Source organism: Zingiber officinale, chromosome 3A (genome assembly GCF_018446385.1).
Source record: "Zingiber officinale cultivar Zhangliang chromosome 3A, Zo_v1.1, whole genome shotgun sequence".
NCBI lineage: Eukaryota > Viridiplantae > Streptophyta > Magnoliopsida > Zingiberales > Zingiberaceae > Zingiber > Zingiber officinale.
The window spans coordinates 22,616,943-22,631,995 of NC_055990.1; the positions used below are offsets into that span (position 1 = coordinate 22,616,943).

A 15,053-nucleotide genomic window follows, 5' to 3' on the forward strand; every position below is an offset into this window, starting at 1 on the left:
TCCTCTCAGCTCGTCGTGCATATTACAAAAATTGGAAAATTTTCACCAAAGCACTGCCATTATCATAAATAGCAACTTACTTTATGCACTCGTAAAAACAATAAAAAAATAAATGTTAAATAGAATGAATATTTTACAAGTCAATAAAGCATACTTTAGTAAAGATGGCAATTTCAACGTGCCCCAAAGAATGGTCAACAATTCTTGCACATAATCAGCAATAAAAAAAATTAAAATAAAATAAAATAATGCGTCCTGATCAAACTTTGTTTTAATTAAACACGTAATCAATCATAAAAAAACAATAATAATAAGTCAATCTGATACACCATACCTACTTTAATATTATTTACAGAGAATAACCCTCTAAGATTATTACAATCAAAATAATGGACGACAGGAAGAACAAATTTAAGAAAACTACAAAACTGGTTGGCTATTCTATGATTATGGCCACTCTAATTCAGCCAAAACAGGATCACAGAGTAATTTTCAGGATTTTGTCGTCCCTTCCAGATATTTACAAAGATCATGTAAGCTCAACTCTGGCCATTTTTACCCAACCAGCTCTTAAGGTTACAAAGTGCATCGATTGACAGGCTTTTGCAACACCTAAATCCGCAGAGCTGCGGTTGTTGTTGTTCACCTTGTAGCATGGAAGGACTGGAATATTCGTCGGAGAAGCAGACCACAAGCAATGTAAGATTGTCAAATGTCTTCAGCCGCAGTGCCTCCATAACTACCTCTCTAGCACACAACTCAGGGTTGTCGTGCCGTCTCAGTCCCTTGCTCACTATGTCAACGGCGTGCTGGCTTGACATCACGTCCCATATGCCGTCACATCCTAGAATTAGGAACTCATCATCCTCTGATAGAAGGGCATGCCTGAACTCGGGCTCTGCGATGAGAGGGGAAGGAGAGCCTCGAGGCTCTTTGATGTCCCAGTCTCCCAAGGCGCGAGTGAGCGACAGCACACCATTGAGGTAACCGCCATCAATGTAACCGCCAGATGCCTCGATCCTCTGACGTTCGACTGCATTTGTGGGCCTGTGATCCTGTGACATTTCAACTGCTTCACCTTTTCTACATAGAACAGCTCGGCAATCTCCAGCATTGGCGACCATGAGCAGCCTGCACACGGTTGTGAAAACGATGGAGATAACCAACATGCTAAGAGTAAAGGACCAAGTGAGAACTAATAATTCAGCAATCAACAGTATCACTAATTGAACATTCAATCAAATACAGTATGAGTCAAAAAGATCCTTGACAAAACTACAACTCATATACGTTCATAAAACTGATACATGATGACTCATACATCAGATTTATGGATACGTCGTTGTTCACAGTTAGCTGAGACTCTTCAATGACCACCCAACAAGAAATAAAATCCTTGTAAAACTGTGTTTTAGTATCAAAACATATGCAACTATATCAAAGGCCTGATGTGATTGCTTTCAGAATTACCTACCTTCCAAATACCAGTGCCATGAGTGCTGTGGTTCCAGAAGAACTGCTAATACACTCATCAGCCAAAGCAAGGTCAGCAAGATGGAATGCGCTTTTGATTGAGTCCTCGACTGATTTCATGAAATCCTCATCAGGTTCATCAGCATGAGGAAAGCCAGCATCTTCAAATAAGAACCTAATGGCATGCCTTTTAATATAGGCTGATGCATCTGGACCTCCGTGGCCATCAAAAATCTGTGTAACAAAGATTTTTCTTGTAACAAAACTATTATCTGCAGCAAATATTAATAAGGTCATATATCAAGTGGTATTAATAGGTTACCCCATAAAAGGCACTAGGTGTTGGGCACCTAAACATAGTTCCCAGATTTTCCGAGAGATCATCAATGCGAATGTGTTCATCTTCCATGTATCTCCTAGGTCCAATATTGGCAAAGCTACCAGAACGAAGATTAGGAACAAATTGATGTGATCTAAAAGAATTAACTGAGGCAAGTGATGATCTTGTGCCCTGTCAAACCATAGAAAAATATACATAATTTGTTACTTGAGCACACAAACTTCTTTCGGGAACCAAAGCAACTGTATGTGATCTATATCCATCATGCAACAATAAATAAGCAGATACATCCACTTCAAAGAAGAAAGCAAATGAATAACCAAAAAACCTCATAGATGAGTCAAATCTCTTTACATAGGATCTCGATTGAAACTTTTGCAACCTAACGTATTATTAGTTTTGAAAGATATGTTTTCAACTATGAAATTGACAGGACAAAAAGATTCTTAACAATATGTAGTTTTTTGTGATGCCCTTGTAGGGTTAAGGCATCATACTATTACCACCATATCCAGCTTCAGCAAACCTTACATCCATTCAAGCACAATTAGAAAACTTACAATCTTCATTTGCAGTGCTTGTAGATATCAATACCATTTGTCATGCTGTACATTTCAGCTAATAAGGCTATAGATCCAAACAACATCAACTTTCTTAATTCTTAGAGACTTAGCTACTTGATCAAAATAAGCAGCCACCAAAGATCATTGAATTTTAATCATAATAGAGTACAAGAACAAACACCATGGATTACAAGAAATATGAAATATGTCCTGAAAGCCAAATGAAGAAAATTTAAACTTGCAACTTTTGAAGGGAAGAAAGAACAACAAAAATAACTGAGCAACAGAGAAAAAAGTAACCAATGATGGAAGTTGAAGAAAAACTAGTAGATCAAAAGCAACATGCTGAAATATAAAAGCCATGATAACACTGTTGTCTGAATATAGTATGGTGGTCTCACGTGGGCTCAATTTGTCATTTAAGTTACTAGATGTCACAGTGACAAATGCTTTTAGCCTTTGATAACATAAAATAAGGCAACATATCATGCACTTTTTAAAATTATTTTACCATTTATGCTATATGCCGGGTTCCTTTATGTGTTCCTAAACTACAGATTATGTCATTGTTATTTTAGGGACAATTTGTTATTTTCTAAGAATAGATCCTTCCACAATTAATCAACTATATTGCCGGATTTATTTTAATTGATGAAAATTTACCAGCCATTGAATTCTGAATGTCATTAAATTCATTTTTTGATCTCGTAGATAAATAATAATTGTATTTAACTGTGAATAATTATAAATGTTTTTAATGAATCCTAAATTTGAAAGTTTATGGTCAGACAATTGAACTTCTTTTGAAAAAAAACATAAATTAGAATCGCTACTAGCATTCAATTATTTCTAGTCTAAATTGCATGCCTAGAAATTACATAAGTTAAGAGAATGAAGGTGGAATCCACCCTATCCTTGTAAACTTTTAAATCTAACCTGCAATCCCTGTGTGCCAAGTGAGAAACGTTTACCATGAATTTGATAGAAATGGCTCAAATGAAAAATCAGCATGCGTGAATTCATACAACTACTCTTAATAATTCAGAAATAAATTTCAAGCTCGATATGAAAAATCAACTACGTTTCAAGTCATTCATCAAAAGCTAGAAAGAAAGAAAGAAAAAAATCATTTACAAACAATCGACCTAGCCAAAGGAAACAGTAAAGAACCAACAGATTTTTTTCCCCTTCTTTAACAATATAGCGCCAGACTGAAATATACTTAATCAAACAAGGATAAACAAAAATTTCCTAGTAATATTCTCAAAATCTTGAGAAATTGAATTGAATCGACGAATAACGGAGCTTCTTTTCACTCCCCGCCTGAAGGAACACAACAAGAGCACACGCAACTACACGAAAGAGTTACCTACAAATCTAGTGGGAAAAAAAAAACAAACTTCAAAATCAAAACTCACCATCTCGGAAACCGTAAGATCAACCTCCACGTTATCTGATCCCCCACCGGAAACCGCAGCTGAAGCTGCAGCTGCTTCGGACACTTGGACGACCTCCTCGACGACTCCGGACCCGCATCGGCTGTGTACGACGAGCACCGGCAACTTTGAGGGAGAAACCTCCGCCTCAACGAGCATCTCCAACCACGGCCGTTCTTCTTCTTCTTCTTCTTCTTCCCCAATCGTATAGCTAGCGAAAAAAGATAGATCGAATTACCTCCTAGAAAGCCCGCTGCTGTATCTGCGCGATCTCGGATCGAAGAACACGAGAGGAAATTTGGGGACTTTCTTTTTCTTTAACCACCATGTGGATTCCCAAAACTCCAAGCGCGACGACGTCGTCAAATGGCCATCACGGTCCTAAAGCGCCGTTTAGCTCGATGAGGGAGACGGAGACGCCATTATCAAGGCCGAGGCCCACGTGAGTGCCTTAACAATCGTGCCCTACCGCTGATGGTTAAATACGAACCGTAGGATGAATATCGCACGGGCGGGTTTGTGCCACTTCTTGCCGACGTCTCGGATTGAAGGACCCTACTGTCCGATCGAACCGAGGGCAGATCCTCTCGTCCGTATTTTTTTTATTTGGATGAGAAAAAGATCATTTACATATATTCATGGAGAGTTATGGTCCAATATATAAGTGACTCATTCACTAATCCATAAAAAAAAAAAAAAAAAAAACAGATCAAAAAATCTAGGCTGGATCGAACCGGTTGTGAATCGAATAAAATCGACCCGCTACTTAATTTTGAGTGAAATTTTAGGGTATCATTTTCATTTTCATTTTTTAAAAAATACATATTTTCTAAAAAATAAAAAATAATTTTTTGTCATTCTTTATTTTTCTAGAAAATGATAATCAATTTTTCAGAAAACACGTGTGAAAAACGTAAACCAAACATCATTTTTCAGAAAATACATATTTTCCAGAAAATAAAAATAAAAAACACGCGTACCAAACGCCCCCTAACTCCCCTTAGTTTTCTTTTTTTGTAGTTTTTTTTTAAAAAAAAAACTTAAAGATTTAATCAAATACCAAACTGCCACTGATATTTCATCCCGCAGTCAAAATATTCATTATTAAAATTAAAACCATATTTTAATTTTTAAAATTCTAAACCATTATAAGAGGATATATATATATATATATAAATGTTTTTTAGCAATGAACTACATTACACGTATTTAATTCTCAAGAAGTATATTTTAGACATGAAATAAAATTGGTCAACATGTCCAAAAAAAAACTTTTACATATTTTTCAAAAGCATGTCACGTCAAGGGCATTGACCAGCACAACCTTCGAGCAATTCAATTAATCAAGACAAAATGATTATTTCATGAGAGCAAAATAATAAATGTTTGACCGTAGAAAAAGAGGGTTAGTTGAAATGTTGAATAGGTTGAACCATAACGGAAAGATTTAGTCAAAATTGTTTTATAGTTTTATAAATTACAAGGCTTAGCATAAAAAAAAAACAACAAACGAGCCTATTGGATTAGTTGGACTTGTGACATCTGACTTCCTGGTCAACTGACTTGTTCATAGATTAATTTGTGTTCTGAGGCAGTATGTATTTAAATTTCCACCATCCATGACCCTATGATAATTCAGTAGGTACTACTAGATTATGGCCAGGTTGAATACAAAAAACACATCTAGCTAATGAACAACGTAAACACATTACAACGACGAAATAAAAAATATTTGATTGATGGAACCATGCATTGCAGCATTTACTATCGCTCACCAGATTAATAAACAATATATGAAGTGCATCCCAACAAGGAACACATTATTCCTAGCGATCCCATCCGGAAGGACGTTTTCTTTCTCGGGGCCTCTGTCTTGAGCTGCAATCACAAGGAGAAAAACGAATCAGAGACAATAAAAATAGGCAAAGATATAACAAATGCATGCTACTCTCAAGTATTTGAAATCAGCCATATGGATCTTAAGCTTTTTTCAACTCAATACCGACTACAATGGATCGAACAAAGCATCTGGTTATAGTGCATCATGACAGTTTAGTTTTAAAGAAAACATATTTTTATAGTTTCAACTCAATACGAGATTTTTATTTGTTGGCTAACCTTTCAGAGCCCTTGTGGTTGTTATTCTCATTTTTGTTTTCTCCGTCCTTGGAAGCGGGAACAAAAGGATTAACCAAGCGTGCCTTGTATCCATCCCCTCCGATCGAACCACCAGAGACAAAACCGGGTAAGGCTGGCCTTGCAATGGAGGATACATTACCCTTAGTACTAGATGAGGCAGCCACAAAATTGCTTTTGAATTGTGCCATCATCCCGGTTCTCAACGAATTGACAGTAGATGATCTATTACTCTGAACAGAGTGAGAAGGTGTTGCTGCATTTGTAGTCTCTGGATTGTAGCCAATACCGAGTCCGAAGTCCACACCTCGTACACCACGCCCACCTCCGCCACCACCTTTTCCTCTACCTGCAACTTTTCTCCCACCTGATAAAGAGTTTCTTTATGTTAACATACTGAACATGGTTATGTTTTACGACAGTACATTCCACAAAAAAAAAAAATACCACACATGAAAAACACATTTATTTTAAACTGTACTAGAATGGCATGGAAATAATACACATACCAGAACCTTTTCGTGCATCACGTTTAGCCCTGAACTTCCCATCCTGAATTTAATAGAAGATTCAATGAACATATTTATAGAGAAGAAAACAAAACAGTTTTCTTGCTATTCATTTCAGCTTACAAGGTCATGGTTGCTTCATAAAAAACAGATACAACACTCTTAACTTAACTCATTTGTTGGACAATGAAAAAAACAGTAGAATTTTGATAGAATCAAGGCTCCAATGCACTCGATGTTTCATAACCATCGTATAAGTATTATAAGCAACCTCGTTGGCAAATGGTAGTATTTAAAATTATAAATGTGTTGGTGCCGAGGATAATTTTAATGGAAGACCAGAATAAATAGACTTTAGGCACGCAGAACTAAATTAAGGTTACAGCAAAAGCCAAATATCAGGATTCATTGACACAGCAAGACTGCTTCTCATAAAAGCCAACAAGAACTTAAATTAACCTGGTATGGCCTAAGCATAACTAACAACGGCAAAAATGAAAAACCATTGTAAGGTATAATTACTCAATGTACATAATGGATAAATAAAAAGTTTATAAGCCATACCTTCATAGCAAGATCCATCAACTCAGCAGGGACATCCTGACCAACAGCTATCAAGCTATTCACTAATTCACCAGCAAACCGTGCTTCCTTTTGTGTGATAAGAGTGTATGCAGTCCCATCTTTATCCCCAGCACGGCCTGTTCGACCAATGCGATGGACATGCATGTCCATATCTCTAGCAATATCGTAATTAACAACTGACTTGATCGATTTTATGTCAAGTCCCCGGGCAGCAACATCAGTGGCCACAAGAACATGATACGTTCCTGATTTGAACTTCTGCAAAATGTCCATGCGAGAGGCTTGGTCCTTGTCCCCGTGAAGGGCTGCAATTTTGAAACCTTTCTGAAGCAACTGACTTTCAATCTCATCCACTGTAGCCTTCTTTGAGGCAAATACAAGAGCATCCCCATCGTCAATCAATCCAGGTAGCTTATCAAGAAGCCAAGGCATCTTCTCAGCATCAGAAGGGATTACATTTACAACCTGAGTAATATCCTCATTTGCCATTCCTACCTCACCAACTGTAACCCTTAGAGGATCAGAAAGAATTTCTCTTGCTAATCGTTCAACTTTGTATGGCATAGTAGCTGAGAAAAGTAAAGTCTGTCGATCAGGTCTAATTTGACCAACAATAGACCTAATCTGTGGCTCAAAGCCAAGATCAAACATTCGATCGGCTTCATCTAGTACAAGATAAGTTGCTCTAGTCATTGTCAGAGCCTTCATCTTAAGCAAGTCAATAAGTCTTCCTGGAGTGGCAACAACTATTTCACAACCTGCCTTGAGTTCTCTGAACTGATCTAATTTGGATACCCCACCGTACACAGCAGCAACACGAAGTCCATAAGGTTTTGAAAATTTCTTAGTTTCTAGATATATCTGATGTGCCAATTCCCTTGTTGGAGCACATATCACACCTATTGGACCTTGTCCTTTGTCAACTTCAGGCTGATCCATAATATGAACAATCATAGGGAGAACAAATGCAGCAGTTTTACCGGAACCTGTTTTTGCAATGCCAATAATATCTCTACCAGACAGTACAATGGGGAGAGCCTGACATTGTATTGTTGTTGGTTTTTCATAGGCCTGCTTTGCAATAGCACCCATTAGCGGAGAAGGAAACCCACAATCTTCAAAGAGTTTGATTGGTTTTGGTATATCAAAACCCGAGACTCGGATGGCTAAAGTTTTCCGGTACTCAGAAATTTCATGATCACTCATACCTACAAAATGAACAAAAAACAAACCTTAAAAATCACAGATGAAAACATAATACTGCACATTGGTTCCTAAATAGCTCTTTCAGCATCCTAAGTTGGCAAACCTCAAAATTCCTAACAACTGTGACATGGAAACCATACTGGTAAAAAGGTTTTCTACACTATAACATATCAATATAGCAAAGTTAGCAGACAGACAACATGAACATCTGTCAGATCTTGAAGGTCAAAGCATTTTAAAATTTCCATCCCATTTGTCCAAATTGTCATCTGACTTACATGACAACAGTCACACAATATGTAGAAGGGATGTTTTAGTACACAAGAGAAAATTACTACTAACACAATTGACTTAAGTGTCATAGAAACAGCAGGAAAGCTACGAAATTTACCTGATACTGAAGGATTCTCTTCGTAGAAATCCTTGTTAAACGGCTCGTAGTCCATAGTGCTATGATCCAATGCCGGAATGGGCTCGATCTTTCGTTTATCCATGACAATCGGGTTATCATCTGAGTCATATTCTATCGCCCCTAAGTCCACTGCTTTGGCTGCAGCATACACCTCCTCATCTGAATCATACCCAGCGTGAAGAGCCTCTGATGCCAGAATCAACCCGGCATCCTTCTTCGATCGTAAGAAGCTCTCCACAGGGTCGTCCTCGTCCTCGTCATCATATCTTTCGCCCTTGTCCTTCGACATCGTAGAGGCAGGAGGCGGAACCCGGATCTCCTCCTGGATCCCCTCCATGAAGGCGTCGAGCGGGTCGATCTCGAGGTCGTCTCCGCCGCCTCCTGCAATAGGACGATCGGGAGAGTCGGACTGGTCGTAGTCGATGTTGTCGAGGTCCGCATCCTCATGGTTGTCTCCGCCGCCGCGGGAGGTAGGTGGGACGTAGAGGCGCTGCGGAGCCGGCGTTCTCTCGAAGTTGTAGGTGGCGGGGCGGTTGATCCCGAATCCCTCGAAACCAAACTTGCGCTTCGACATCTCTCCTCCTCGATTGGAAATTAGGGATTAGGGTTTGAACTCTGGATTCGGCAGCGGGGAGGCGGAGATGTGGAGATGGAGAGAAACCCTAATTTGGATTTGGGTTTTGTCAGTAAAATCCGTAACCCGAAGACCCGTTCACATGAGGAAAACGAAGTTTTTGTTTAGTTTTTAAGTCACTCAGAATATCCTCGATTGCTGTTTACGTGGAGTAATCCTATTGGTTAAGAGAGGATAAGAACGATCTCCTTTCTTCTTTAACTTCTTGTCTGTTCTTCCGTTCCTCCTCGGCCACACAGAGCGCTTTAACCATGGCAGCGGCCTCGTTCCCCGGGGCGGTCAAAGGGCTCGTCTCCGCCAAGGCGAGGCTCTCCGAGCCCCTACGAGGAGGTAGCAGGAGTCTCCTCGTCCTCTACCCGCGCAGAGGCGGCATGGCACTGGTGGCGTCGGCGACGCCGCTGGAGCTGTCGGAGAAGGTAGCGGAGAGCATTAAAAACGCAGAAGAGACGTGCGCCGGAGACGCGGCGAGCGGGGAGTGCGCCGCGGCGTGGGACGAAGTGGAGGAGCTGAGCGCGGCGGCCAGCCACGCGAGGGACAAGCTCAAAGCCAACTCCGACCCTCTGGATAATTACTGCAACGACAACCCCGAGACCGACGAGTGCCGTACCTACGAAGACTAGCTTTTCAATGGATTAATACTTCCGTAATTAGAAGCTTATTGGTATCAGTTGTTCATCAAGATTTGCTGCTTTTGGTATCTGTGTCGATCGTTGGGTTCTTGGAATGGGTGTTCCACGACAAATAAAATTTATGTTGTTGAAATTAAGGATTGTTAGATTTTGAAGATCAAGAGCATTATTCGTTGATCGAACAAACTATTTGTGCTTTGTTTCTGGTTTCCGTTGGTAATAAAAGAGGAACAATTTGTTAATGTCGATCAAATACAGAAGCAACAACAGCTCATGTTGCTTCTCTTATTATGGCATCCTTATTCACTGGAATTAATGGAAAGAAGAAACAAAGATGTGTACAAGAATTCAATCAATTGGAACTCGTGAAAGGGTAACGTAGACCAAATGGTTATTAACTTTATGATCTTTAAGCAGAGGTGGAAGTTTTTTCGCCGTGCTGTTGCGGCTGCGTCACCGCCGGCGCGCTCGGAGCGGGAAGAGGAAACTGAAGCCGCGGGCCGGCGGCATGAGCCTGTTGCTGCTGCTGCAGCCTCTGCATCTGCAACGCCGTGAGGTACACCCCGACTCCGAGGAGCACGGAGATTAGGCCGAAAATTCCGGCAGCCGCGAACAATCCCGGCCGGGTGACTTGGCATTCCGGCTTCGGCTTCCTCCAGTTGCTGATGTGGCCGGCCTCCACGCCGATGCCGATGAGGAGGAGAACCTCAGCGACGGCAAAGCAGATCCTGCACCAGCCAAGTGTTCAACTGATTGACACGATGAAATTATGAAATTATTTATAAATATTGTTTCCCAAAAAAGTAAAATTAAGATGAAATCACCAGGCGGTGAGGAAGAGGCAGCAGGCCTGCCGCGTGATGGTGGTGGCGGCGACGGCGGCGGTGGCCGGTGTGTGCGGATCGTGAGGTATCGCAGAGGGGGGCGGAGGCGGCTGTGACTGTGGCCAGGAGACATAGAACGGGTGCTTGGAAGACGAGTCAACGGCGACCAACAAGTAGGCGTGTTCTGCGAGCATAGCCACCGCCATCAGCAAGAATGCAGTGACGGCGCAGCCCAGCGGCGTCCGCCCGCTGCTGTCGTAGACGCACACGGAGCTCTTCCTCCCGTTGCCCTCCTCGCTCAGCGCGAACCACGTCGCCTGCGGACACCAATCACGGGTCATGTGTTTCGTTCGAGAAACTAAATCAGATCAAGTGTTCGCCTAATTGCCTCTGAGCGGGAGGCCTCGGCGGCGAGACAGAGCACGAAGGCGACGAGGCCGGCAATCACGGAAAGGAAGACGAAGAGGAGGGCGAACTGACTGCCGAGCTCAGATCGCCAGCGCCACTGCGTCTTCTGCGAAAGGTCGGCGTGCGAAACGGCCATGGAGGTCGAGGGTATAGCCTGCGCTTAGTTCTCTCTGAGACGGATTGCATGGGGCTGGAGACACGAATGGTATATAGAGATGTTGATCGAGGTAGGACAAAAGAAGAAGACAGGAATCCAAATGAATCGAATTCATGGAATTGCTTCAGCCTGGTGGCTGCGTTGCTTGGTTCAGAGAGATGCCTTGGCTCTAATTCAGGGGGAATTGCAGAGGAAAAGCTACCAGCTGAGTTCGGTTTTGCTGCAACACAGGAAAAGAGAAGAAGAAAGGCACCAAGTGGAAGACAAAGTTCTTTTTCTTCTCTGTCGAATTATTTTTTCGACCCCTTTTAAATAAACCCGGCCGAATGAATAAACCCGGCCCACTATTGCGGTTCACAAGTCCGATTACATTCGGAATTCAGATACCCTAGACTGGGGCCCGGTTAGGGTTTTCTAGCTCACTATAAATATTCGATGGTGCCTCTATCGCACACTCTTCGGATCTCTCTGCGGCCGCTGGGGGCGAACTCTAGAACCAACCATGGTTCACGTCAGTTTCTACAGAAACTGTAAGTCTTCCTTCTACTCTAAGAATTTGCCTTCGGATTTTGTTTGTTATCCTCAAATGGATCTACTCTGTTCAGGGATTCCTAATTTTTCATGTTTTTTTTAGAAGTGTAGGCTATCTGTTGCGGAGATCTGTTTTCTATTTCGATTTTAGCGTTTGTGTTATCTGCGATCTGGAATTTCTGGTTGGCCTTTGATCTTCCTTGATAAATTGAATAGTCTTTTTTCTTTAAAAAAAAAATCAAAATTTCATGACTGATATTAAGAATTGTAGCTGTTAAACCTAGCCGCACTATAAATTTGCAGATGGGAATATATTTAAGAAGTCCCGTCAACTTAGATCCTCCTTGCTAAATTGAATATTCTTTTTAAAAAATCAATTTTCTTGATTAATATTAAGAATTGTAACCGGTAAACCTTGGAACACTATAAATTTTCAGATGGGAAGACATTTAAGAAGCCTCGTCGTCCCTATGAGAAGGAGAGGCTTGATGCGGAACTGAAGTTGGTCGGTGAGTATGGGCTTCGCTGCAAGCGGGAACTCTGGAGGGTGCAGTATGCACTGAGCAGGATTCGAAATGCTGCAAGGGAGCTTTTGACACTTGATGAAAAGAACCCTCGTCGTATTTTTGAAGGAGAGGCTCTCCTTCGCCGGATGAACCGCTATGGACTCCTTAATGAAGGACAGAACAAGCTTGATTATGTCCTTGCCCTCACTGTTGAGAACTTCTTGGAGCGTCGTCTTCAGACTCTTGTCTTTAAGTCAGGGATGGCAAAGTCTATTCACCATGCAAGGGTCCTCATCAGACAGCGCCATATAAGGTATATGTTTCCTTTTTTTCTTTAATTGATGGGTTTAATTTTATGAAAATTGTAATTTGTAAATTATCTCATAAAAATAGTTTTTTTCTGTTCATTTTCTTTGGGGAAGATCGAGGCAGTAGATAGAGTGTCCTATCAAAATTATATACTTACCTAGCAAACTGATAAGTATTTTAAGTTTGTCAACTAACGTGGTTTCTGAAATCTAAATATGGTAGTTAACAGTCATGTCTTTGTCATTGTAATAGATCTTCCTCATTAAACTGTGTTGTTGCTCATTTGACAATGAGCAGCACACTGCTGCTGCAGTGGTCTTCAGTTCATTCCTGTAATGGTTCTACATATTAGCTTCTTTTATTGACAATAAGCTAAACTTTTTCTCATTTCTCTTCTTTTATATACAATTGGTTCTCTTCATGTTAATCCCCCCTATTATAATTTATCTTGCTACTATTTTGATAAGTCTAAATCTTGCAAGTGACAACATTTGTATCCTTCTAATTTGCTAAAAATATTTAGGTGAGCCTATTGTTTTCTGTAAACTTCATTTTATATGGAATTATGAATCATAAATAAGAACAACTAATACTATACTACTGAACTTGCACAAGTTTTGTTCCTTTATCTCCTCACTCTACACTTCACTTGATATTTTAACACGATGTTGGTCTTTGATACTTGCAAACGATCCTTGCAGAGTTGGTAGGCAGGTGGTCAACATCCCATCATTCATGGTGAGGGTTGATTCAGGAAAGCACATCGACTTCTCCTTGATGAGTCCATTCGGTGGTGGCCGCCCTGGAAGGGTGAAGAGAAAGAACCAAAAGGCTGCGGCAAAGAAGGCTGCTGGCGGTGATGATGAAGAAGATGAAGAATGAGCAATATGCATCACAAATGTGATGGTTTGGTTTTACTACTCCCCTATTTAACCAGTTTATGCTGATTTTGTTGTCAGTTTCTTCTGAACCTTTTGAGTTAGCACCTTATCTTCCCCTCTCTGGAACTCTTGGAGTTTTACTTTAAACTTGGTTTTTTGGAATCTGATGAATCTTATATTGTTTAGACACCAGCCATTTCATATTTAATATTAGATCTGAGAATGCTGATTGCTTTCATTTGTATTTTTTAGATATGCTGATTGCTTTCATTTGTATTTTTTTTATTTATGTAGGTGTAGTGAAAAATTTTTGTAGGGTTGAGTCTGTCATTTCATATCTAATATTATCTAGTTCATTATTTTTTTTTAAATTTACATTTCATTGTGTTGTTTTCTTAAATCATTTTGACTTGACAAAGCATCCAAATGGCCATTTAGTTTGTTCTATTTGTTATAAAGAGCAATTGATGTTCTTGAACATTAGTCTATTGTCGAGAATATCCATCTTATACAGGAATTGTTGTGGAAATGTGTACTCAAAGTGAATTTCCAAAAAGCACTTGATCTGGTGGATTGGTCATTTTTATTTATTGCTCTTTGAGAATTTGAATTTTATCAGCAGTTCGTTGGATGGATTGAGGAGTGTATCAGCCCCTCTCCTACTCGGTGACTATCGATCAAACTATGTACGATTTCTTCAAAGGGAGAAGGGGTTTGTGGCAAGGGGATCCGCTCTTCCCTCCTCTTCAGACATTGTTTGAAGGTCTTCTCGAGGTCGCTTAAAGACACCTCACTGCTGCTAGGCTATCACTTCTTCAAAGGGAGAAGGGGTTTGTGGCAAGGGGATCCGCTCTTCCCTCCTCTTTAGACATTGTTTGAAAGTCTTCTCGAGGTCGCTTAAAGACACCTCACTACTGCTAGGCTATCACTTCCATCTCGTGTGTGTCGGTCCGGAGTTTACTCACTAAGCTTATGCAAATGACCTGCTACTCTTCGCACGGGCCGATGAGTCAACAATTACGGCGATAGCGAACTTCGGATAATGGGCTGGTTCTCCCTAATCGCAGCAAGTCGAATTTATAGATCACACAATAGCCCGGTTGCTCGAGATCATGGAATTTCAGTGCGAAACATTTTCATTCCGCTATCTTGGCATTCCTCTTGCGGCAGATAAATTATGAACCAGCAACCACGGACCTTTGATGGAGGCTATTAGCTTCTTGGCCCAAGCAAACCTTGTCACACATCGTTGGCAAGCTCTAATTGGTAAAAACGGTGCTTCAACACATCGTTGGCAAGCTCTAATTGGTAAAAACGGTGCTTCAAGATATCGAATGCTTTAGTTTTTCACCTTACCGATTTGTAGTGATCAATAAGATATATACTATTTGTCACTATTTATATGATCCTCCAAACATCCACTAATCTCTTGGACAGTAGTAATATGTTTTGTGAAATATGAAGGCGGATATGGATTGCACGACTTACGGACGCCTCCTATCCAAGTCTTATGG

At 40.6% G+C, this 15,053-nt stretch overlaps 5 protein-coding genes across 5 annotated transcripts; 2 read left to right on the plus strand and 3 right to left on the minus strand.

The window, feature by feature from the left end:
* Positions 1-287: 287 nt before the first annotated feature.
* LOC122051420 (probable protein phosphatase 2C 2) lies at positions 288-4,213 on the minus strand. Its single transcript, XM_042612558.1, has 4 exons — positions 3,795-4,213; positions 1,796-1,984; positions 1,475-1,707; positions 288-1,131 (listed from the first exon to the last, which is right to left on the minus strand). The coding sequence occupies exons 1-4, from the start codon at positions 3,969-3,971 to the stop codon at positions 540-542; spliced, it is 1,191 nt and encodes a 396-aa protein (XP_042468492.1). The 5' UTR covers positions 3,972-4,213; the 3' UTR covers positions 288-539.
* Positions 4,214-5,443: 1,230 nt separating this feature from the next.
* On the minus strand, positions 5,444-9,358 carry LOC122051419 (DEAD-box ATP-dependent RNA helicase 24-like). Its single transcript, XM_042612557.1, has 5 exons — positions 8,640-9,358; positions 7,022-8,250; positions 6,458-6,500; positions 5,931-6,315; positions 5,444-5,690 (listed from the first exon to the last, which is right to left on the minus strand). The coding sequence occupies exons 1-5, from the start codon at positions 9,232-9,234 to the stop codon at positions 5,639-5,641; spliced, it is 2,304 nt and encodes a 767-aa protein (XP_042468491.1). The 5' UTR covers positions 9,235-9,358; the 3' UTR covers positions 5,444-5,638.
* A 133-nt stretch (positions 9,359-9,491) lies between these two features.
* LOC122051424 (calvin cycle protein CP12-1, chloroplastic-like) lies at positions 9,492-10,060 on the plus strand. Its single transcript, XM_042612563.1, has one exon. It carries the CDS (start codon positions 9,546-9,548, stop codon positions 9,912-9,914), a length of 369 nt encoding a protein of 122 aa, XP_042468497.1. The 5' UTR covers positions 9,492-9,545; the 3' UTR covers positions 9,915-10,060.
* An 81-nt stretch (positions 10,061-10,141) lies between these two features.
* On the minus strand, positions 10,142-11,590 carry LOC122051422. Its single transcript, XM_042612561.1, has 3 exons — positions 11,136-11,590; positions 10,748-11,064; positions 10,142-10,651 (listed from the first exon to the last, which is right to left on the minus strand). Exons 1-3 carry the CDS (start codon positions 11,289-11,291, stop codon positions 10,333-10,335), a joined length of 792 nt encoding a protein of 263 aa, XP_042468495.1. The 5' UTR covers positions 11,292-11,590; the 3' UTR covers positions 10,142-10,332.
* A 93-nt stretch (positions 11,591-11,683) lies between these two features.
* LOC122051423 (40S ribosomal protein S9-2-like) lies at positions 11,684-13,777 on the plus strand. The gene is made up of 3 exons (XM_042612562.1): positions 11,684-11,842; positions 12,281-12,662; positions 13,360-13,777. Exons 1-3 carry the CDS (start codon positions 11,815-11,817, stop codon positions 13,538-13,540), a joined length of 591 nt encoding a protein of 196 aa, XP_042468496.1. The 5' UTR covers positions 11,684-11,814; the 3' UTR covers positions 13,541-13,777.
* Positions 13,778-15,053: the final 1,276 nt, after the last annotated feature.

Coding starts and splice junctions, on each gene's coding strand:
- LOC122051420 (XM_042612558.1), bottom strand. CDS start 3,971: ATGCTCGTTGAGGCGGAGGTTTCTCCCTCAAAGTTGCCGGTGCTCGTC. Junction 1,708..1,795: donor CACCTAGTGCCTTTTATGGG/GTAACCTATTAA, acceptor TTTGTTACACAG/ATTTTTGATGGCCACGGAGG. Junction 1,132..1,474: donor ATGGCACTGGTATTTGGAAG/GTAGGTAATTCT, acceptor AACCGTGTGCAG/GCTGCTCATGGTCGCCAATG.
- LOC122051419 (XM_042612557.1), bottom strand. CDS start 9,234: ATGTCGAAGCGCAAGTTTGGTTTCGAGGGATTCGGGATCAACCGCCCC. Junction 8,251..8,639: donor AGAGAATCCTTCAGTATCAG/GTAAATTTCGTA, acceptor TTCATTTTGTAG/GTATGAGTGATCATGAAATT. Junction 6,316..6,457: donor TGATGCACGAAAAGGTTCTG/GTATGTGTATTA, acceptor ACTCTTTATCAG/GTGGGAGAAAAGTTGCAGGT.
- LOC122051424 (XM_042612563.1), top strand. CDS start 9,546: ATGGCAGCGGCCTCGTTCCCCGGGGCGGTCAAAGGGCTCGTCTCCGCC.
- LOC122051422 (XM_042612561.1), bottom strand. CDS start 11,291: ATGGCCGTTTCGCACGCCGACCTTTCGCAGAAGACGCAGTGGCGCTGG. Junction 11,065..11,135: donor CCGAGGCCTCCCGCTCAGAG/GCAATTAGGCGA, acceptor TGGTGTCCGCAG/GCGACGTGGTTCGCGCTGAG. Junction 10,652..10,747: donor TGCCTCTTCCTCACCGCCTG/GTGATTTCATCT, acceptor TGGCTGGTGCAG/GATCTGCTTTGCCGTCGCTG.
- LOC122051423 (XM_042612562.1), top strand. CDS start 11,815: ATGGTTCACGTCAGTTTCTACAGAAACT. Junction 11,843..12,280: donor CGTCAGTTTCTACAGAAACT/GTAAGTCTTCCT, acceptor ATAAATTTTCAG/ATGGGAAGACATTTAAGAAG. Junction 12,663..13,359: donor ATCAGACAGCGCCATATAAG/GTATATGTTTCC, acceptor CGATCCTTGCAG/AGTTGGTAGGCAGGTGGTCA.